General features: G+C 45.6%; 3 protein-coding genes across 10 annotated transcripts in view; all 3 read right to left on the bottom strand.

Annotated features, from left to right (window-relative positions):
- The window catches only part of LOC117093629 (zinc finger protein 468), a 170,675-nt gene that overhangs the window by 53,273 nt on the left and 93,600 nt on the right, over positions 1–23,802 (bottom strand). Inside the window, exon 1 of one of the 7 annotated variants that reach the window (XM_033229043.1) lies at positions 17,744–17,762. The exons of 5 other annotated variants lie outside the window; for them this stretch is intronic. The gene's annotated coding sequence lies outside the window, so the exon portion shown is untranslated. Of the gene's footprint in view, positions 1–5,180; positions 5,201–17,743; positions 17,763–23,802 lie in introns of those variants that run through there. One more of the 7 variants, XM_033229036.1, reaches the window with a different exon arrangement.
- The window catches only part of LOC117093598 (zinc finger protein 845), a 146,678-nt gene that overhangs the window by 94,702 nt on the left and 28,174 nt on the right, over positions 1–23,802 (bottom strand). The window contains exon 1 of one of the 2 annotated variants that reach the window (XM_033228902.1): positions 5,042–5,159. The exons of the other annotated variant lie outside the window; for it this stretch is intronic. The gene's annotated coding sequence lies outside the window, so the exon portion shown is untranslated. Of the gene's footprint in view, positions 1–5,041; positions 5,160–23,802 lie in introns of those variants that run through there. 2 annotated transcript variants of the gene reach the window in all.
- ZNF888 (zinc finger protein 888) lies at positions 12,643–22,628 on the bottom strand. The gene is made up of 3 exons (XM_033228967.1): positions 22,561–22,628; positions 19,483–19,609; positions 12,643–15,022 (listed from the first exon to the last, which is right to left on the bottom strand). Exons 1-3 carry the CDS (start codon positions 22,573–22,575, stop codon positions 13,005–13,007), a joined length of 2,160 nt encoding a protein of 719 aa, XP_033084858.1. The 5' UTR covers positions 22,576–22,628; the 3' UTR covers positions 12,643–13,004.

Raw genomic sequence — 23,802 nt, 5'->3', positions numbered from 1 at the left:
ATAAACCACGGGCTTGGCCACACGCATTACCTCACGCCTGCAATCCCAGCACTTTGGGAGGGTGAGGTAGGCAGATCATGAGATCAAGATATTGAGACAATTTTGGTCAACATGGTGAAACCCCCTCTCTACTACAAGTACAAAAGTTAGCTGGGCTTTTTGGCACGCCCCTGTTGTCCCAGCTACTTGGGAGGCCGAGGCAAAAGAATCGCTTGAACTCTGGAGTCAGAGGTTGCAGTGGGCTGAGATGGTACCACTGCATTCCAGCCTGTCGACCAAGTGAGACTGTCTCAACAAAAAAAATCATGGGCTTCTCCATTAATGCACTTCTGCACATACTTCAAATTACATCCACACACACTTAAATTAACTTCAGTTCAGACACTATAAGCAAAAACCTGGAGAGGACACAACCAAAGCTACTCACCAGGCTGAGGCGGGAGGATTGCTTGAGCTTGGAAAGCAGAGGTTGACATGAACCAAGATCGCACAATGCACTCCAGCCTGGGGGACACAGCAAGATCCCATCACCTCCACCTCCCAAAAAGTTGGAAGCTCATTGAATTAAGACACAACTTCGAGAAATCATGAAAGCAATGCATGAAGAAAATGAGAAGGTAACCAACATACAGAAATTATGAAGAACTACACAGAGACTCTCGGGCTAAAAATACAGTAACTAAATGGAAAAACTCAATACATGGGATCAAAATCAGAATTCATTATGTAAATTAAAAACTAGTGAAGAAGGGTCGGGCAAGGTGGCTCACACCTGTAATCCCAGGACTTTGGGAGGCCGAGGTGGGCAGATCACTTGAGGTCAAGAGTTCAGAGAACAGTCTGGCCAATGTCATGGAACCTTGTCTCTACTAAAAATACAAAGATGAGGCTGGGTGCGGTGGCTCAAGCCTGTAATCCCAGCACTTTGGGAGGCCGAGACGGGCGGATCACGAGGTCAGGAGATCGAGACCATCCTGGCTAACACAGTGAAACCCCATCTCTACTAAAAATACAAAAAACTAGCCGGGCGAGGTGGCGGGCGCCTGTAGTCCCAGCTACTCGGGAGGCTGAGGCAGGAGAATGGCGTAAACCCGGGAGGCGGAGCTTGCAGTGAGCTGAGATCCGGCCACTGTACTCCAGCCTGGGTGACAGAGCGAGACTCTGTCTCAGAAAAAAAAAAAAAAAAAAATACAAAGATGAGCTGGGTGTGGTTGCTGGCTCCTGTAGTCCCAGGTACTCTGGAGGCTGAATCAAGAGAAGCGCTTGAACATGGAAGGCAGAGGCTGCAGTGAGCCAGATTGCCCCACTGTACTCCAGTCTGGGTGACACAGCGAGACTGTCTCAAAAAAAAATAAAGAAAATTCCAGGACTATCTCTTATATACCTGAGCAAAAGAAACGTCTCTCTCCCTGTCTAAGGTTCTGATGGCATGAATCCTAAATATGTAATTATTTTCCCAGAAATACGACAGTAATACATTCAAAATAAACACAAGTGTGAACACATAGCTATAGGTGTTTAAAACACTGAAAGAGGCCAGGTACGGTGGCTCATGCCCGTAATCCCAGCACTTTGGGACGCTGAGGCAGGCGGATCATGAGGTCAGGAGATTGAGACCATCCTGTTCCACATGGTGAAACCCAGTTTCTACTAAAAATACAAAAATTAGCTGGGCATGGTGGTGTGTGCCTGTAATCCCAGCTAGTCGGGAGGCTGAGGCAGGAGAATCATTGGAATCTGGGAGGCAGAGGTTGCAGTGAACCAAGATCATGCCACTGCACTCCAACCTGGGTGACACAGTGAAGTGAGACTCCATCTCAAAAAAAAAAAAAAAATCGTGGCTGGGCGCGGTGGCTCATGCCTGCAATCCCAGCACTTTGGGAGGCCGAGGCGGGTGGATCACCTGAGGTAGGGAGATCGAGACTAGCCTGACCAACATGTAGAAACCCTGCCGCTACTAAAAATACAAAATTAGTTGGGCATGGTGGCACATGCCTATAATCCCAGCTACTAGGGAGGCGGAGGCAAGAGAATCACTTGAACTGCGGAGGCGGAGGTTGCAGTGAGCCGAGACCGTGCCATTGCACTCCAGCCTGGGTAACAAGAGTGAAACTCCATCTCAAAAACAAACAAACAAACAAAAAACCCAAAACAACCACAAAAAATACTGAAAGAGAGGCAATGGTAGAAATAAGCTGTAAGCAAGTGTTTTCTTCATGAACACATGGGCTCTGCTGGAAAAAGTTCCAAAACAATCCATTGCCCATCGTTCAACATCTGCAAGGAATATTATGGACCAGAGGAACTTGAGGGGAATGTTTCCTTAGAAGCTCACAGCTCACTATTTTATCAGATGATATAAGGAAAGAAAATGGGATAATAGGCTACTTCAACTACATTTTGATGTTAGCTTAAAGAAAAAAGGTGCTGGGGCTGGGCACGGTGGCTCACACCTTAAATCCCAGCACTTTGGGAGGCTGAGGTGGGTGGATCACCTGAGGTTGGGAGTTTGAGACCAGCCTGACAGACATGGAGAAACCCCATCTCCACTAGAAATACAAAATTAGCTGGGCATAGTGGCACATGCTTGTAATCCCAGCAACTCGGGAACCTGAGGCAGGAGAATCACTTGAACCTGGGAGGTAGAGGGTGTGGTGAGCCGAGATCGCGCCATTGCACTCCAGCCTGGGCAATAAGAGCAAAACTCCATCTCAAAACAAACAAACCAAAAAATAGGTCCCTGATAGCTTTATAAAGTACACATTGAAACAACCTGAAATCTTCCAGGCTTGGTGGCTCACGCCTGTAATCCCAGCATTTGCTGAGGCGGAGGCGGGCAGATCACCTGAGGTCAGGAGTTCAAGACCAGCCTGGCCAACATGGTGAAACCCCATCTCCACTAGAAATACAAAAATTAGCCAGGTGTGGTGACAGGCGCCTCTAATACCAGCTACTCGGGGGCTGAGGCAGGAGAATAGCTTGAACCCAAAAGGCGGAGGTTGCAGTGAGCGGAGATTGCACCATCACACTCCAGCCTGGGGGCAGAAGGGAGACTTCATCTCAAAAAAAAAAAAAACGGTAAGAAAGAAAAAAAGAAACAATCTGGCCGGGCGTGGTGGCTCAGGCCTGTAATCCCAGCACTTTGGGAGGCCGAGGCGGGCGGATCACGAGGTCAGGAGATCGAGACCATCCTGGCTAACCCGGTGAAACCCCGTCTCTACTAAAAATACAAAAAACTAGCCAGGCGAGGTGGCGGGTGCCTGTAGTCCCAGCTACTCCGGAGGCTGAGGCAGGAGAATGGCGTGAACCCGGAAGGCGGAGTTTGCAGTGAGCTGAGATCCGGCCACTGCACTCCAGCCGGGTGACAGAGCAAGACTCCGTCTCAAAAAAAAAAAAAAAAAAAAAATATATATATATATATATATATAAAATCATTTATCAGGTACTAGTAAATGTTTCCAATATACGATACAGACTAGAAAGCATGCAGTCCTCTATGTAAACTGAACACAACCAATTTCATAGAGAAACTATTTTAAAATGGTTAAAAATATATACGTGTAATAAAATCTGGAGTGAAAGAAGAAAATTTTGAACACCTCTCATAGTTGGAAATCAGTGATGTGAGCTCATAAGATTCTACCAAAGTTTATTTGAAAAGTAGTTATTTTATCTTTTTCAGATGCAGTCTCGCTCTGTCGCCCAGGTTGGAATGCAGCAGCATGATCTTGGCTCACTGCAGCCTCCCCCTCCCTGTTCAAGGGATTTTCCTGCCTCAGCCTCCTGAGTAGCTGGGATTACAGGCGGCAGACATCACACCTGGCTAATTTCTGTATGTTATTCGACAGGAGGTTTCACCATGTTGGCTAGGCTGGTCTCGAACTCCTGACCTCAGTTGATCTGCCCACCTTGGCCTCCCAAAGTGCTGGGATGACAGGTATGAGCCATTGCACACGGCCTTTTTAATTTTTATTTATTTTTTAAATTAAGAAACAAGGCAGGCATGGTGGCTCATGCCTGTCGTCCCAGCACTTTGGAAGGGCGATACAGCTGGATCGCTTGAGCCCTGGAGTTGGAGACCAGCCTGAGTAACAAGGCAAAAGCCCGTCGCTACCAAGTACACAAAAATTAACACGGTGTGGTGGTGCGTGACTGTGGTCCCAGCTACTCTGGAGGCTGCGGTGACAGGATCCCTTGAGCCCAGGATGTCGCCGCTCTCCCGCCTGGGCAACAGAGTGAGACCCACCTCCAATAAAAAAAAGAAGAAAAAGGAAACACCTGGGTCCTGGGTCTGGGGGCAGCGAATCTAAGACCAAGTAACGCGAACTTACCAAAACTAGACAGAAACGAAAAACCCCTTCTTCCCACCGGAGTAACAAAGGATCAAAGGCCGCTCTCCCCACCGCCCTGCCGCTTCCAGCAAGTCTCAGTTAGAAAGGAAAGAGCCCAGGAGTGGCCACACCCGCCGTCTGCATTGGGCACCCATCTGCTCTGGCCTCGGGCCAATTCACCGCAGCATTTCGTTGGCCAAGCGCCAAATCCTTTATCCAGATAAGGAGTGGCCCAAACGGACCTCAAAAGAAATACTTTGACCCCACAAAACTTTGTAAACGGGGCCCTGGAGAGCCTGGCTCGGGCCCGCTCCCCGCTGTGGAGTGCTTTCTTGATTGCATATATTCGTTTTCCGGGAGCTGGAACTGGGGAACAACAGGGCCGGCACAAGAAGGGAGGTGGGGGGGCGATGGCGCCTTGGGACAGGGGTGGCGTCTGCAGGATCTTAGGACCAGGCAGAGGACGAGGCCTCCCGGGAACTGGGGTTGAGGCGCTGCGCTCCTGAAGCCGACGACAGCGACGCTGGGAGGCGCCCAGGACGGGAATCCAGCTCGCGGGTGAGGACTTGAAACAGCGCGAGGCGGGAGAACGGATCAGGAAGGGTTTTGAGAGGAAAATTCCGCGATAGGAGGTGTCTACACGACCCCACTGCAGAAAGACCGAGTACAGGACCTGCCTCAGGGCCACTTTAAACTCAGAAAGGACTCACGGACTCTCACCCGGACGTCTCAAGTTTGCTCTAGGTTGAGAAAGAGGGGTCGCAATTTCCAGGTCTGTGGGGACCCAACGTCTCCGGTATAGCAGCACCAGAGGCCTGGGAAGCGCACATAAAACAGAACGAAACTCACGCGCTGCGGCGTGACCTGCAGTCCACGCCATCCGCTTCCGGGTCTGTGTCAATGAGCGCAGGACAGAGGCCAGGCCCGGGCGGCCCCCCGAGGAGGTGGGCGGGGCCTGAGCGAGGCCGGGGCGGGGTAGAGAAACCAGGGGCCTGGCTGGAGAAGAGGCCTAGGCTGGGAGGGGTCCGTGGGGCGAGAAGCGGGCGGGGCCTGAGCTTCTCTCCATCTCGCTCTCCGCGCCTTTTTTCCGGGTTTTGGAGGCGAAACCCTCCAGCAAGGCTGGAGCAGCTCAGCAGTCATGGAAATAGTACCTCCCTGAGAAGTCAACGTGAGACGCTCATTGGATCCAGGAAAGTTCCTTGCCATTGAAATTAATGTTAGCAATTTATGTCCAAAGCCTGGAAGTTGTCTAGGGCAGGAATGCAAACTAGAATGCGAAATACAAAACCTTGCCTGATTGAAACCTCCAATTTCATGCTGACGGCCCACAGAACAGAATAGAAATCCTCTCCCTTTCAATTCTCCATTCACTGGGGTGGGAGAGTCCACCCTGTGCTCAGCTCCTGAGACTTCCCTAGGGCCACCGCCTGGGGTGCGGAGCGGAGGGCTCAGGCCAGGGAGGAGTGAGGTCACCACCTGCTGCTTAAACACAGCAGGGATGCGGGCGAGGTGCCAAGAGGCTGAGGTCCCAGCTACTCAGGAAGCAGGGGCGGGAAGGCCGCTGAGCCCGGAGGTCCAGGCCAGCCTGGGCGACAAAATAAGACCCTCTACCCCAGAGCTCCTGCCTCCGCCTCAATAAGAAAAAAAAGTGATTTCAAAAAAAAAAAGCACTGACATTGTAACAGTGCATATAAAATGTCCACTTATTTCTTACATGTGTTATTTCATGTTGCACTTGGAATGAGTTATTCTTGTCGTGGAAAAGAGTCAAACTCTGTAAAATATTTTAAGAGATGTATCCTTAGCTAAAATGAATGACCATGGCCCGTGACACAGCCCTCAGGAGGTCCTCAGAACATGTGTCCAAGGTCATGGGGAAAAGCTTGTTCTTAGACATTTTAGGGAGGCATTAGACATCAATCAAATACATTCAAGAAATACATTGCTTTGTTCAGAAAGGCGGGACAACTCAAGTCGGCGAGACAACTCAAATCGAGGGCTTCCAGGCTTTAAATTGAAACATTTTCTGATTGACAATTGGTTGAGCGTTCAGGTTAAGATAAAAGACTGGAGAACAGGGATCTTTTGAAGTCTGCTGGCTGCCCTCAGATAACAGATGACAAATGTTTTCTATTCAGACATTTAAAAGGTGCTAGATTCTTACTTATTCTCTTTAGGATTGGGAAGGCCTAGAAGAAAAAGATCTAGCTGTGTTAACAGAGATTCTTTACAGATGCACATGAACTCCTCACAAAGAACAGCTTTGCAGGACCATTTCAAAATATGGCAAGAAACATGTTTTGGGATAAAATATTCTGACTTTCTTTGTTACATGTTACACCAAATTCAGACTGGAAAGTAAGCCAGGATATATAGGATTAAATAAAACCCATCTGATGAGTATTTATGCTTTGTAGGGCATGACTCCCCAGACCCCTTAGATAGGAATTTGGGCAAGTTAAAAAAATCAGAGCTTAGTCCTCATTCTCAAATCCTTTTTTTTTTTTTTTTTTACATTTCTTCCCTGCAATATAATAACTGTACAATAAACATCGTTGAAAACACATCAATAATTTCTAAATGTATTGTAATATTAAATTCACTTTACGTGTCTTCTCTAATTAGAAAGTGTATATTTTATTTTCAAGTTGGAATTATTTTTTTTTTTTTTCCTGGAGACAGGACCTAGTTATCCAGCTGGAATGCAGTGGCAGGAATACTGCTCACCTCATCGACCTCTAGGGCTCAAGCAATCCTCCCGCCGCACCTCCCAATTAGCTGGGGCCGCAGGCCCTCACCAACAGGCCCGGCTAACTTTTTAATATAAAAGGCAAGGTCTGACTATGATGCTCAGGCTAGCCTTGAACTCCTGGACTCAAACAATCCCACCTTAGCTTCCCAAAGTGCTGGGATTACCAGGGAGCCACCACACCCATCCAATTGTAATCTATTTTGGCTGTTTTCTATGTTGTTCTTTCCTGAGTGTTCTATCAGGTGTGAATAATGAAGACTGTAAAATAGTCTTCAAACATTGGGGTTTTTTTGAGAGGAAGTGTGGCTCTTGTCCACAAGCTGGAGTGCAATGGCCTGATCCTGGCTCACTGCAACCTCCGCCTCACCATGTAAGTCAGGCTGGTCTCGAACTCCTGACCTCAGGTGATCCACTTCCCAAAGTGCCGGGATTATAGGCATGAGCCACCGCACCCAGCCTCTATGTACCTTTTAAAAAAATCATTCTAGCTATCTTGTTTAGGAATAAAATGGGAGGCAGGTTTGTCTGTCGCAGTTCCCAGCTTGACTTTTCTCTTTGGCTTAATTTTTATTTTCCCTTCACAAGCTTGTGACAGACATAATGCTTTGACACACTGATATTGCTTTATATAGATTTTCCATAACAGTAAACACAAATTAAGGTACTCCATGGAATTACATCATTTGACTTTTTTTAAAATGAAAAATCTTACATATTACTGAACCCAGCCAACCAACACGTTCGTAACAGAGAGAAAAATGTATTCCCAATAAAATGTGTCCACTTCTCCAGATAATGGTGACATCTTCAGCTTGATAATGGTAACATGATTGTGACAGACAGCATAAATATATGTGCCATCTCATGTGCAATTTCTAATAGACCCAGCTTGGTTCTTCTCCGATGTCTCCTGTCGGAGTTGTACCTGATTTTCTTACCAGTTTTCATCTGAAACCACTGGGAAATGGAGCAATTTTGCTTTTGTTTCTTGGCCAGGAATCGCTTAATCCTGGAAGTGTTGTGAGAAGATCTGGTGAGAAGTGGAGTTAAGTACACACCACGATGGTGGAGAAAGGAAAGAGAAGGGGCTTGACTTTTTTTGTGTGTGTGACAAAGTTCCGCTCCTGCCCTGGCTAGAGTGCAATGGCGCCACCTTGGTTTACTGCAACTTCTGACCCTGAGTTCATGGGGATTCTCTGGCCTCAGCCTCCCATGGAGCTGTGATTAGAAGCGGCCGCCATCGGCCGGGCGTGGTGGCTCAAGCCTGTAATCCCAGCACTTTGGGAGGCCGAGACGGGCGGATCACGAGGTCAGGAGTTCGAGACCATCCTGGCTAACACGGTGAAACCTCGTCTCTACTAAAAAATAGAAAAAGCTAGCCGGGGGAGGTGGCGGGCGCCTGTAGTCCCAGCTACTCGGCAGGCTGAGGCAGGAGAATGGAGTAAACCTGGGAGGTGGAGCTTGCAGTGAGCTGAGATGTGGCCACTGCACTCCAGCCCGGGTGACAGAGCTAGACTCCATGAGACCCTCTCATATTGTTGTATATTGTTTTATACTCAGTACCTGTTTTAAGAAAAAAACAAGGAAGTAAAACCAAAGACAGGCAGCCAGGCGCCAGGCCCAAAACCAGGCCTGGGCCTGCCTGGCCTAAAGCCAATAGTTAAAAATCAACTCATAACTTAGAAACCGATGTTATTCATAGACTGCTGACATTGTATAGAAGAACACTGTGAAACTCCCTGCCCTGTTCCGTTTCTCTCTGACCACCGGTGCATGCGGCCCCTATCACGTACCCCCTGCTTGCCCAATCAATCACAACACTTTCTTTTTTTTTTGCTCTCTCTCCCAGGCTGGAGTGCAGTGGTGCAATCTTGGCTCACTGCTAGCTCCGCCTCCCAGGTTCATGCCATTCTCCTGCCTCAGCTTCCCAAGTAGCTGGGACTACAAGTGCACGCTGCCACACCCAGCTAATTTTTTGTAGTTTTAGTAGAGACGGGGTTTCACCGTGTTAGCCAAGATGGTCTTGATCTCCTGACCTTGTGATCCGCTCGCCTCATCCTCCCAAAGTGCTGGGATTACAGATGTGAGCCACCACGGCCGGCCCATCACGACACTTTCATGTGAAATCTTTAGTGCTGTGAGCCCTTAAAAAGGACAGAAATTGTGTACTCGGGGAGCTCGGCTTTTGAGGCAGCTTGCCGATGCGCCCAGCTGAATAAAGTCCTTCCTTCTACATCTTGGTGTCTGAGAGGTTTTGTCTGCGGCTTGTCCTGCTACAATGCCAGCATATTTTTATATTTTTAGTAGAGACAGGATTTCACCATGTTAACCAGACTGTTCTCAAACTCCTATTGTTTCTGCTGTCAGTCCTCTTCATTGCGGCATGAACAAGATTATTTTTTTTCTGTGAAACTGATGTGGATGGTCTGCCTGCTGCTCCTTACATCACCTTCAACACTGTCTTGTCCCAATTCAAAATGAGTTATCCATTTACCAACTGTTTTTTTTGGGGCATTGTCCCTATAACCTATTCATAAAGCATCAATGATATTATTTCTCTACCTAAAATTTCCCACAACTATTCCTTTTTTTTGAGATAGTATCTCGCTTCATCATTGCCCAGGCTGGTCTTGAATACCCGGGCTTACGTGACCCACCTGTCTCAGCCTCTGAAAGTTCTGGGATTACAGGCCTGAGCCACTGCACCTGGTCTCATTGTAAATTTGATGTTTCTTCTTATTTCACGTTTAGAAGAATTGATATTGCTTTGATAGAGTCTCTTTTCAAATTCATGTCTTATCCTGAGTGCCTCAAACTACAGCCTGTTCAGACAAGCTATAACAGCTTTGTACCCATTTATTTTGGTCCAAAAAGTGTGAAATTCATGCACAATTTTCTCATAATACGTATTTTTCCATGAGCTTCTTGAAGACCCCTTGTACTAGAAAAGTGTATTCAAAAGGATATATAAAAGGATTGTAGACATGCAAGTGCCACTTACTTCTGGGATGCAAGGATGGTTCAACATATTCAAGCAAATTAATGTGATATACCACTTGAAGAGAATGAAAGATGAAAACCGGCCGGGCGCGGTGGCTCAAGCCTGTAATCCCAGCACTTTGGGAGGCCGAGACGGGCGGATCACGAGGTCAGGAGATCGAGACCATCCTGGCTAACACGGTGAAACCCCGTCTCTACTAAAAAAAATACAAAAATTAGCCGGGCGAGGTGGCGGGCGCCTGTAGTCCCAGCTACTCGGAGGCTGAGGCGAGAGAATGGCGTAAACCCGGGAGGCGGAGCTTGCAGTGAGCTGAGATCCGGCCACTGCACTCCAGCCTGGGCGACACAGCGAGACTCCGTCTCAACAAAAAAAAAAAAAAAAAAAAGAAAGATGAAAACCACATCACCTCAGTAGATGGAGAAAAAGCAATTCACAAAATCCAACATCCAGTCATCATAGAAATCCTAAACAAAATAGATAGAGAAGGCAATCTACCTCAACAATGGAAATAACCAAGCACAGAAAATGGAATGCTTTTCCTATAGGATCTCACATAAGTCAAGAATGCTGTCACCCCTTCTATTCAATAAATACTGTCTGCCCCACTCTGGCTAACACGGTGAAACCCTGTCTCTACTAAAAAAACAAAAAATTAGCCCAGTGTGGTGGCAGGCGCCTGTAGTCCCAGCTACTCGGGAGGCTGAGGCAGGAGAATGGCATGAACCTGGGAGGTGGAGCTTGCAGTGAGCCAAGATCGTGCCACTGCACTCCAGCCTGGGCGACAGCAAGACTGGGTCTCAAAAAACACACAAACACACAACACACACACACACACACACACACACACACAAACTGTCTCTCTTAGCCAGAGCAATTAAATAGCAAAAGAAATAAAACTCATCAAAATCAGAAAGAAAGACATTTATATTTGTTTGTAGATGACATGATATTCTGTGTAGAAAATTACAATGAGTCAACCAAAATATTACTGGAACTACTAAATAAATTCAGTGGATTTGCACAATACAATATCAGCGCCAAAAATTACTTGAATTTCTATACATTAACAATAAGCAATTTTAAAAAAATTTAAACACTTCCATTTGCTAGAGAACTTAAAGAAATACAAATAAACCTACAAAGCCAAGGTTTGTACCTTGAAATCTACAAATGTTGATCAAGGCCAGGCACGGTGGCTCAAGCCTGTAATCCCAGCACTTTGGGAGGCCGAGATGGGCGGATCACGAGGTCAGGAGATCGAGACCATCCTGGCTAACACGGTGAAACCCCGTCTCTACTAAAAACTACAAAAAACTAGCTGGGCGAGATGGTGGGCACCTGTAGTCCCAGCTACTCGGGAGGCTGAGGCAGGAGAATGGCGTAAACCCGGGAGGCGGAGCTTGCAGTGAGCTGAGATCCGGCCACTGCACTCCAGCCTGGGCAATAGAGCGAGGCTCCGTCTCAAAAAAAAAAAAAAAATTTTTGATCAAAATAATTAAAAACATAGAGCTACAACCCATATGATAGTTCTGAAAAATTAATATTGCTAAATAATTATATAACCCAATGTGATTTCGATTTAACACAATACCCATAAAAATGCCTATCAGTTGACATTGCACCACAAAAGTGAAAATGGCCTGTTCCTGCCTTAACTGGTAACATTACCTTGTGAAATTCCTTCTCCTGGCTCACCCTGGCTCAAAAGCTCCTCCACTGAGCACCTTGTGACCCCCACCCCCTGCCAGCCAGAGAACAACCCCCTTTGATTATAATTTTCCACCTACCCAAATCTTACAAAATGGCTCCACCCCATCTCTCTTCACTGATTCTCTTTTTGGACTCAGCCCACCTGCACCCAGGTGATTAAAATGCTTTATTGCTCACACACACAAAAAATCCCTATCAGTTTTTGTTAAACAAAAAACAGGCCGGGCGCGGTGGCTCAAGCCTGTAATCCCAGCACTTTGGGAGGCCGAGACGGGCGAATCACGAGGTCAGGAGATCGAGACCATCCTGGCTAATACGGTGAAACCCCGTCTCTACTTAAAAATACAAAAAACTAGCCGGGCGACGAGGCGGGCGCCTGTAGTCCCAGCTACTCGGGAGGCTGAGGCAGGAGAATGGCGTAAACCCGGGAGGCGGAGCTTGCAGTGAGCTGAGATCCGGCCACTGCACTCCAGTCTGGGTGGCAGAGCAAGACTCCGTCTCAAAAAAAAAAAAAAAAAAAAAAAAAGAAACAAAAAACAGGCTGGAAAAGTGGCTCACATCTGTTGGCCACACTAGTCTCAAACTCCTGACCTTAAGAGATCTACCCACTTTGGCCTCCCAAAGTCCTGGCATTACAGGTGAGAGCCACCACACTCAGCCTAATCCTCTTAACATAAACAGTTTAATGTCAATTAATGCTTGAACTCAACGTTAAGTCAGCTCAAACTCGAGTCAATGCTGAATTGACTCTAATGCAATTAAAGCTTGATGGTTTACTATACTCATTGCATTTGGAACTATTATCTCAAAAATAAATTTTCTGATATTTTGCAACAAGTGACCTCAGACTGAAGACATTGCCACACTGATGACATTTGTAAGATTTCTGTCCATTATGGATTCCCTGATGTCTAATGAGGTGTGAACGTGAAGTAAAGCGTTTGCCACAATCATCACACTTGTGAGGTTTCTCTCTTGTATGAATTCTCCTATGTTTTGCATAGGATGAAGCTTGACTGAAGACCTTGCCTCAATCATGACATTTGTAAGGTTCCTCTCCAGTATGAGTTCGCTGATGAACTGCAGTTTATGGATGATGTCTGAAGAATTTGCCACATTTACTACACTTGTAAGATCTCTCTTCATTATGGATTCTCCAATGATTTACAATGGTTGCAGTATTACTGAAGACTTTGTGACAATCATTACTTTAGTAAAGTTTCCCTACGCCATGGATTGCCTGATGGTGAATAAGTGTTGACTGCGCACTAAAGGCTTTGCCACACTCATTACACTTGTAAGGTTTCTCTCCAGTATGAATTCTAGTATGTTGTGCCAGGTGTGAATAACACCTGAAAGCCTTGTCACAAACCTTACACTTGTAAGGTTTCTCTCCAGTATGAACTCTCTGATGTTGTGCAAGGTATGAATCACTCCCAAAAGCCTTGTCACAAACCCTGCATTTGTATGGTTTCTCTCCAGTATGAACTCTCCTATGTATTTCAAGGCGTGATTTGAAATTGAAAACTTTGTCACATTCTTCACATTTGTAAGGCTTCTCTCCAGTATGAAGTCTATGATGACATGCAAGTTGTGACTGTGTCCTAAAAACCTTGCCACATTCATTACACTTGTAAGGTTTCTCTCCAGTATGAAGTCTATGATGATATGCAAGACTTGATTTGTGATTAAAACTTTTGCCACATTCATTACACTTGTAACGTTTCTCTCCAGTATGAATGACCTTATGCATTACAAGAGATGAATTTTGAACGAAGGTCTTGCCACACTCATTACACTTGTAAGGTTTCTCTCCAGTGTGAATTACAGTATGTTGTGACAGGTGTGAATCACGTCTGAAAGCCTTGTCACAAAGCTTACATTTGTATGGTTTCTCTCCAGTGTGAATTCTCCTATGTCTTTCAAGGTGTGATTTGCGACTGAAAACTTTGTCACATTCTTTACATTTGTAAGGTTTCTCTCCAGTATGAAGCCTATGATGCCGTGCAAGGTTTGATTGTTGATTAAAAACCTTGCCACATTCATTACACTTGTAAGGTTTCTCTCCAGTATGAATTGTCTTATGAACTAAGAGGGCTGAATTGTCACTGAACATCTTGCCACAGTCATTACACTTGTAAGATTTCTCTCCAGTGTGAATTACAGTATGTTGTGACAGGTGTGAATCATGTCTGAAAGCCTTGTCACAAAGCTTACATTTGTATGGTTTCTCTCCAGTGTGAATTCTCCTATGTCTTTCAAGGTGTGATTTGCGACTGAAAACTTTGTCACATTCTTTACATTTGTAAGGTTTCTCTCCAGTATGAAGCCTATGATGCCGTGCAAGGTTTGATTGTTGATTAAAAACCTTGCCACATTCATTACACTTGTAAGGTTTCTCTCCAGTATGAATTGTCTTGTGAACTAAGAGGGCTGAATTGTCACCAAACCTCTTACCACACTCATTACACTTGTAAGATTTTTCTCCAATATGAAGTCTATAATGACATGCAAAATGTGCTTCTTTATTAAAAAACTTACCACATTTATTACACTTGTAAGGTTTCTCTCCAGTGTGATATCTACAATGGCGTGCAAGGTATTGCCTCTGATTAAAGATCTTGCCACATACATCACATTTATATTGTTTCTCTTCTAAATGGATTATCTGATGTTTTTTAAAGAGTGAGCTACAATTAAAGGATTTGCCATTCTCATTACATTGGAAAGAGTTTACTTTCATGTGTACATCCTGGTTTTGTGTGAGTAATGAAGAATGGGAGAAATTATTCCCATAGTTATTAGAAACATGGGTTTTGGGCCTACAAGAAATTCTTTGGGCTGTTGGAACTGAGGAGGCATTGTTGATAGACTTCTCAACTTGATTATCAGTTTTCCCTTTGGGCTGAGATATGTGCAGTTCCTGCAGATGTGAATGAAAGCTTGATCCAAGCTGATCTTCAATAGGCTTGTTTCCAGCAAGCCTTTGATCATATTGGTCTGTACTACCTGTCAACCTTTTTATTTCTGTCATGGATGCTTCATGGCCATTTGTTTCATTTTCTTGCCACTGAAACACAAAGTCATGAATATCTTTCCCAATTTCCTGGAAGCAAATATCTCCAATGTGATGACTTGCGTGTCTTTGCAATGTCCCTGTGTGGATCACTTCTGTATTGCCTTGCCCTATTGACGAGAAGGTCTTCATCCTGCATTTGGAAGAGATAGCTACAAAATATAAACACCAATAGGTTTCCAATTAAGTACAGATGGTATATAATACTGAAATGTGTAAATACAACACCAAAAGCCTCCCAGGCAGCTGGGACTACAGGCGCCGGCCACCACGCCTGGCTAATTTTTTTGTATTTTTAGTAGAGACGGGGTTTCACCGTGTTAGCCAGGATGGTCTCGATCTCCTGACCCCATGACCTACCCGCCTCAGCCTCCCAAAGTGCTGGGATTACAGGCGTGAGCCATTGCGCCTGGCCTTTATTTTTATTTTTTGAGATGGAGTCTCGCTCTGTCGCCCAGGCTGGAGTGCAGTGGCGGGATCTTGGCTCACTGCAAGCTCCAACGCCTCCCAGGTTCATGTCATTCTCCTGCCTCGGCCTCCAGATTAGCTGGGACTACAGGCACCTGCCACCACACCTGGCTAATTTTTTGTATTTTTAGTAGAGATGGGGTTTCACCGTGGTAGCCAGGATGGTGTCCATCTCTTGACCTACTGATCTGCCCCGCTCGACCTCCCAAAGTGCTGGGATTACAAGTGTGAGCCACCGGGCCCAGCCAGTAATACCATGTTTTAAAAACACTGAGGCAGGCTGGGCACGGTGGCTCATGCCAGTAATCCCAGCATTTTGGGAGGCTGAGGCGGGAGGATCACGTGGTCAGGAGGTTGAGACAATCCTGGCTAACAAGCTGAATCCCCATCTGTACTAAAAAACACAAAAAATTAGCCCAGTGTGTTGGCAGTCACCTGTAGTCCCAGCTACTTGGGAGGCTGAGGCAGGAGAATCGCTTGAAACTGGGAGTTGGAGGTTGCAGTGAGTCAAGATCACACCACTGCACTTTAGCCTGGGTGACAGGCTGAGACTGTCTCAAAAAAAAAAAAAAAAAAAAAGAAAGAAGGCTAAACAGTAACTGCAACCACAAGCACATACAAAGTTTTCCAGTAAAGGTAAATAAAAAAACACATAGGCCGGGCATGGTGGTTCATGCCTGTAATCCCAGCACTTTGGAAGGATGAGCCAGGCAGATCACCTGAGGTCAGGAGTTCAAGACCACCCTAACCTACAAGGAGAAACCCTGTCTCTACTAAAAATACAAAATTAGCTTGGCGTGGTGACTCATGCCTGTAATCCCAGGTAGTCGGGAGGCTGAGGGAGAATTGCTTGAACCCGGAGATGGAGGTTGTAGTGAGCCGAGATCACAGCATTGAATTTCAGCCTAAGTGATGACAGCAAAACTATGTCTCATAAATACATAAATTAACAAAAGGGCAGATACAGAAACTGGCATATGTGTACCTTTTCTTCATAACTAAACTTTTTTTTCATATTATTTAAAATTCAAAGTCATGAAAAAACACTGTAAATATGTGTTAATAAAAATGCAATATACACAGAAATAATTCTGACAAATAAAAAAGTTCTCTTGGAGAAGAAGTAGTTTTTGCAGATTATGGATTTTTTTTTTTTTTTTTTTGAGGCGGAGGCTCAGGCTGGAGTGCAATGGTGCGATCCTGGTTCACTGCAACCTCTACCTCCCAGGTTCAAGTGACTCTCCTGGATCAGCCTCCTGAGTAGTTGGAATTACAGCTGCCCACCACTGTGCCTGGCTATATTTTGTAATTATAGTACAGATGAAGCTTCACCATGTTAACCAGGCAGGTTATAAACTTACCTCAGGTGATCCACCCACCTCAGCCTCTCAAAGTGCTGGGATTAGAGGCATGAGCCACTGCACTCGACCAGGTTACAGAAATTTTAAGTTTCATTATTATACTATAAGTTTAAAATGTTTAACATACCTGCAACAGTAACCTTGGCCCAAATATCTATACAACACACTTCACTTCTGCATACTGAAAGGAATGGACACTAACGTGGTTGTTATATTCACCCTGGAATCATGCTTCAACCACTTACATGTTTATTAAGAACTAAAAGACAAAACTACTTAAAATAATAACAATGGTTGGGTATGGCAGCTCACGCCTGTAATCGCAGCCCTTTGGGAAGCCGACACAGGTGAATCACTTGAGATCAGGAGTTTGAGACCAGCCTGGCCAACATGGTGAAACCCCATCTCTACTAAAAACACAAAGTTAGCTGGGCATGGTGGTGAGCGCCTGCAGTCCCACTACCTAGAAAGCTGGGGCACAAGAATCCTGTGAGCCCGAAAGGCAGAGGCTGTGGTTAGCCAAGATTACACCACTGCACTGTAGACTGGGCGACAGAGTGAGACTCTGTCATAAGAAAGAGCGGAGAGATAAGCAGGGGCAAAGAAAGACGTCCTTTCAAAGATCTCAGGATTTAAACTTTTCTTTTCCCACAGAATTCTCCCACTTGGCCGGGCGCGGTGGCTCAAGCCTGTAATCCCAGCACTTTGGGAGGCTGAGACGGGCGGATCACAAGGTCAGGAGATCGAGACCATCCTGGCTAACCCGGTGAAACCCCGTCTCTACTAAAAAATACAAAAAACTAGCCAGGCAAGGTGGTGGGCGCCTATAGTCCCAGCTACTCGGGAGGCTGAGGCAGGAGAATGGCGTGAACCCGAAAGGCGGAGCTTGCAGTGAGCTGAGATCCGGCCACTGCACTCCAGTTTGGGTGACAGAGCGAGACTCTGTCTCAAAAAAAAAAAAAAAAAAAGAATTCTCCCACTTGCAGAGTTTCTCCACACACTATTGGAAGGTGGAGCTTCCACTCTGCCCATCTGAGCTCTTACCTGCCTTTACACCTGTAATACATTCCCACCCAGCTGGATTTTTTTGCTATGTTCACTTCACTCTCCACAGTCCAGGCTCTTTCCCTTGCTCCAACATGGAGACAGCAGGTCAGAAAGAGACTCTTGTTTATAAAAAGAAAGGACCATGATGTGCTGGAGCTTTTCTAGAGTCCCAGCCCTACATTTCTGTAGGAAGGAAGACATTATAGATGAATCTAGCAAAATATTTCACTAATTGCTCCACTGACTGCCTCCTTCTGAATGCTGAGGGAGCCTTGTAATATGTAATATGTGGACATGGAGCTCTCTTCCAAGAACTACTGAATTGAAAGCACAGGAGAAGCAAACAGGGAACTGGAGATGTTTAAAGTCGGCCAAAAGGTTTTGTTTTTGTTTTTTGAGACAGAGTCTTGCTCTGTAACCCAGGCTGGAGTGCAGTGGTGTGTTGTCAGCTCACTAGAACCTTCGCCTCCTAGGTTTGAGTTATTCTCTTTCCTCAGCCTTCTAGGAGCTGGGATTACAGGTTTGCACCAATACGTCCGGCTAATTTTTGTATTTTTAGTAGAGACTGAGTTTCTCCATATTTGCCAGGCTGCTCTCGAACTCCTGATCTAAAGTGATCCACACGCCTCAGTCTCCCAAGATGCCGAGATGACAGACATGAGCCACCATGCCCAGCCTGCCATAAAGTTTTATGCCTACTTTAATCCTGAAGCCCCCATTGAGTTATCATGAAGAATGCAGAACGTCTAAACAAAGGGGACAGTGAAAGTCCAGATGCTACATCATGAAGCTTTTCATTCCAAAATCAATATGGCTTCCATTTTAGTCAAGCAAGGATGCGGCACCCAAGAGAAACAAGAGAAAATGTAAAGATACACAGGACACATCCCCAGGAGGGAAGTTATCCTCACCCAGGAAGACCAGGTTCTATAATTCTCCAGCATCACGTCTCTGTATAAAGTCCTCTGAGCAGGGTCCAGGCATTTCCACTCCTCCTGAGAGAATTCTATGGCCACATCCCTGAATGTCAATAGACCCTGAAATGAAAACATATTTTAACCAAATGGTTCTGGGAGGAGTTCTTATCTTTACAGAAAATGAGAAGAGGAGAGAGGGGAAAAGTGTGGATTTAATTGTAGTGAATGTTCTGACAAATCCAAGTAAGGGATTTTTCACCACATGATGTCTTTTTTTTTCTTTTCTTTTTATTTTGTTTTTGAGATGGAGTCCCACTCTGCCACCCAGGCTGGAGTGCAGTGGCGTGATCTCGGCTCACTGCAAGCTCCACCTCCCGGGTTCACGCCATTCTCCTCCCTCAGCCTCCCAAGTAGCTGGGACTACTGGCGCCCTCCACCACGCCCTGCTAATTGTTTTGTATTTTTAGTAGAGACTGAGTTTCTCCATATTTGCCAGGCTGCTCTCGAACTCCTGATCTAAAGTGATCCACACGCCTCAGTCTCCCAAGATGCCGAGATGACAGACATGAGCCACCATGCCCAGCCTGCCATAAAGTTTTATGCCTACTTTAATCCTGAAGCCCCCATTGAGCTATCATGAAGAATGCAGAACGTCTAAACAAAGGGGACAGTGAAAGTCCAGATGCTACATCATGAAGCTTTTCATTCCAAAATCAATATGGCTTCCATTTTAGTCAAGCAAGGATGCGGCACCCAAGAGAAACAAGAGAAAATGTAAAGATACACAGGACACATCCCCAGGAGGGAAGTTATCCTCACCCAGGAAGACCAGGTTCTTATAATTCTCCAGCATCACGTCTCTGTATAAAGTCCTCTGAGCAGGGTCCAGGCATTTCCACTCCTCCTGAGAGAATTCTATGGCCACATCCCTGAATGTCAATAGACCCTGAAATGAAAACATATTTTAACCAAATGGTTCTGGGAGGAGTTCTTATCTTTACAGAAAATGAGAAGAGGAGAGAGGAGAAAAGTGTGGATTTAATTGTAGTGAATGTTCTGACAAATCCAAGTAAGGGATTTTTCACCACATGATGTCTTTTTTTTTCTTTTCTTTTTATTTTGTTTTTGAGATGGAGTCCCACTCTGCCACCCAGGCTGGAGTGCAGTGGCGTGATCTCGGCTCACTGCAAGCTCCACCTCCCGGGTTCACGCCATTCTCCTCCCTCAGCCTCCCAAGTAGCTGGGACTACTGGCGCCCTCCACCATGCCCTGCTAATTGTTTTGTATTTTTAGTAGAGGCAGGTTTTCACTGTGTTAGCCAGGATGGTCTTGATCTCCTGACCTTGTGATCTGCCTGCCTCAGCCTCCCAAAGTGCTGGGATTACAGGCATGAGCCACCGTACCTGGCCTCACATGATGTCTTTATTATACTTTTTGAAGAGGTCAAGACACCTAGTCAGTATGAATTTCTTATGTTTGTAAAAAATACAAGAAATAAATTAAAAAATCAATGCAGAGTTTCTGTTATAGAAATGTTTGAAACTTGTGTGGACACACCAACTGACATTCAGTATCTAGATGAGACCGAGCACGAGTGATGTCTTCACGGATGACAATGCCCACAGTGAAAGATCAGTCAGACACAGTGACACATGCCTGTAATCCCAGCTACATGGGAGGCTGAGGCAGGAGAATGGCTTGATCCCAGGAGGCAGAGGTTGCAGTGATCCCAGATCACGTCACTGCTCTCCAGCCTGGGCAACAGAAACTCCGTCTCAAAAAAAATAAAAAATTAGCCAGGTGTGATGGCAGGCACCTGTGGTTCCAATTACTTGGAAGGCTGAGATGGGAGGATGGCTTGACCCTGAGGGTGGAGGTTGTAGTGAGCTACGATCATGCCAGGGCACTCCAGCCTAGACAACAAAGTGAGACCCCGTCTCAAAATAAAATACATGAAAACAAAATTACTCAAAGTACAAAATCCATTTTGTAAATGTTCACAAAATAACTGAGGGAAGAGAGAGACCTCTTTATACTCAGTACCTGTTTGTTTTATACTCAGTACCTGTTTTAAGAAAAAAAACAAGGAAGTGAAACCAGACAGGCGGCCCGGCAGCAGGCCCAAAACCAGGCCTGGGCCTGCCTGGCCTAAACCTAGTAGTTAAAAATCAACTACCTTGTATAGAAGAACATTATGAAACTCCCTGCTCTGTTCTGTTTCACTCGGACCACACAGTGAATGAAACCCGTCACTATCCCCTAGACTGCTCAATCACGACCCTTTCATGTGAAATCTTTAGTGTTGTGAACCCTTAAAAGGGACAGAAATTGTGCACTCGGAGAGCTCAGATTTTAAGGCAGTAGCTTGCCGAAGCTCCCAGCTGAATAAAGCCCTTCCTTCTACAGCTCGGTGTCTCAAAGGTTTTGTCTGCAGCTCGTCCTGCTACATAACAAAACCTACACAGACTCACAAAAAACTAAATGTTAATACAAAGGGTTGTCATGTGTCCCAGATTTTCAAACCATAAAAGATTTTCAAAATATATACATACGTGTGTGTATATATGTATGTGTATGTATATATGTGTGGGGGTGTATATATCTATATACACACATACACATATATACATGTATATATACACACATACATGTGTGTATACATATATACACATATATAGGTTTTAAATATACAAAAAGTAGCAAGTTTTGTTTAACTGAAGAGGAATCTCATCTTGCTGGAAAAGGATATTTTGGCAGTTGGGGGGCGGGGGGGAATCTTGTCAGATCTAAGAAAACAGGAAACGCCCCTTCCTAGAGGAAGCAATCACCTTTCAACTGCCTGGCCTGGAGGATGGAGAATCGTTTGAACCCAGGAAGCAGAGGTTGCAGTAAGCCAAGATCATGCCACTGCACTCCAGCCTGGGTGACAGAGCAAGACTCTGTTTCAGAAACAAATAACAAAAATAGTGACAGGTGGAAAGAGAACATGGCTTTATCCTGTAGAATTAAAAAAAAATAAGTACTGCTCCCATATTTGAGAAAAAGTATAACCATTTTTACCAAAAGCCTGTTTCACAAGTCTCTGCATAGTAACACCACTGTCTTCATAAGCGTAATGTGCTATGAATAGTTTAATGAATCCCCTGCTATTATTTATGTTGATTCCATATTCTTAACATGATGATGGAATCATTCATGTATCATTCATTTCCATTTTATTTATTTATTTATTTAAGACAGAGTTTTGCTCTTGTTGCCTGGGCTGGAGTGCAATGGTGCAATCTCAGGTCACTGCAACCTCTGCCTCTCGATTTCAAGTGATTCTTCTGTCTCAGCCTCCTGAGTAGCTGTGATTGCACGCACATGCCACCATGCCTGGCTAATTTTGTATTTTTACTAGAGACAGGGTTTCTCCATGTTGGTCAGACTCACTCAATTACCTAAAAATGTAGTTTAAAATCAGGCAGAAAACATTTCCCCTTATTGGTCTTCTTTTCTAGAATTTACCATGTTTTCTCTGCACATTAATACGTGACTTCCACTGACAGCTGCTCTAATCCTTGTCTACAGAGAGCTGACAGTGCATCCAGATGTGGCCCCTGAACAATCCCTGCTGCCCAACAGCACTCACACCACGGGACCCTCACCCCGTCTCCATCCATGTCTGGTGTGAGCCCTTCCCAGGCCCATGCCCTGTGCCACCTCTTCCCAAGTTCATGTCACTGGGTCATGAGAGATGGAATCTAAGCGAGATGAGAGGGACTGAGGGAAGGCACGGGTGAGTGTGAGCAAACCTGTCAGGCAGGACACTTCAGGCTCAGAGAAGATTCCCAACTCCAAGGCCCATCATTTCTGAAAGGAAGGAGACAGAACAATCCATCGAGAATATCATCTCACCTGAGGAAGAGCCATCCCTGACTCCTTCACTTTCCTCTTCCTCTTCCAGGTTTCTTCCTCACGTGCCAAGAGTGTTTAGAAGTCAATCCTGGATGTTAAAAATATGCTGTTTATTGCTCAGAATCAACACATCCCCTCCCTGTAACATAACCACACATACAAAGGACACCTCAGTCTGAGGAAGTATGGTCCCCCCGCTGCCCACCACACCAGGGATGATAAACCCGTATAGGAAACTCCCACTCCCCTTCTGGAGAAGCCCCCACACACGCTGCAGCAGTGGGGAGCTGGGTTGGAATAAGCTCCCCTTCAGAGCACAGACCTAGCCCTGACCAAACCCCATGCAGAGGCTGAATGTGGTGGCCCACGCCTGTCATCCCAGCACTCTGGGAGACCAAGGTGGGTACACTGCTTGAGCCCAGAAGTTTGAGACCGGCCTGGGCAACATGGTGAAACCCCATCGCTACCAAAAATACAAATACGTAGCCAGGTATGGTGGTGCACGTCTGTGTGTCTGTCATCCCAGCTACTTAGGAAGCTGAAGTGGAAGCATCACTTGAACTAAGAAGTTTGAGACCAGCCTGGCCAACATGGTGAAATCCTGTGTCTACTAAAAATACAAAAATTGGGCCAGGTGCAATGGCTCAAGCCTGTAATACTAGCACTCTGGAAGGCCGAGGTGGGTGGATCACCTGAGGTCAGGAGTTCAAAACCATCCTGGCCAATGTGGTGAAACCTCCTCTCTACTAAAAATACAAAAGTAGCTCGGCTTGGTGGGCATCTATAATCCCAGCTACTCAGAAGGCTGAGGTTGGAGGATCACTTGAACCTGGGATGTGAAGGTTGCAGTGAGCCGAGATTACACCACTGCACTCCAGCTTGAGTAACAGAGTAAGACTCTAAAATAAAATACAAATACAAAAATTAGGCGGGTATGGAGGCACACACCTGTAATCTCAGCTACTTGGGAGGTTGAGGCACAAGAATCACTTGAACCCAGGAGACAGAGGTTGCAGTGAGCCAAGATCACGAGACTGCACTGACAGCCTGGAGGACAGAGTGAGACCTTTTTTTTTTTTTTTTAAGTCCTAGTTTCTGATGTGATTGACACAGATAATAAACCTGAGTAATGTGATAGAGACTGACAGGCACAGGGAACTTCAGATGGCAGTGGGAGGGCATAGGAGACATCTCTCAGCCTAGACCTGAAGGAGGAGAAAGGGGCAGGAACAGCATCATAAA

Source organism: Trachypithecus francoisi, unplaced genomic scaffold, assembly GCF_009764315.1.
Source record: "Trachypithecus francoisi isolate TF-2019V2 unplaced genomic scaffold, Tfra_2.0 Lachesis_group12, whole genome shotgun sequence".
Lineage (NCBI taxonomy): Eukaryota > Metazoa > Chordata > Mammalia > Primates > Cercopithecidae > Trachypithecus > Trachypithecus francoisi.
This window is presented reverse-complemented; position numbering and strand designations above follow the sequence as displayed.

What these genes read in the sequence shown, in the direction of transcription:
- ZNF888 (XM_033228967.1), bottom strand. An exon ending in TAAGAACCTGGTCTTCCTGG is followed by an intron (nt 15,023 to 19,482) that starts GTGAGGATAACT and finishes TATATTTTGTAG; the next exon opens with CTATCTCTTCCAAATGCAGG.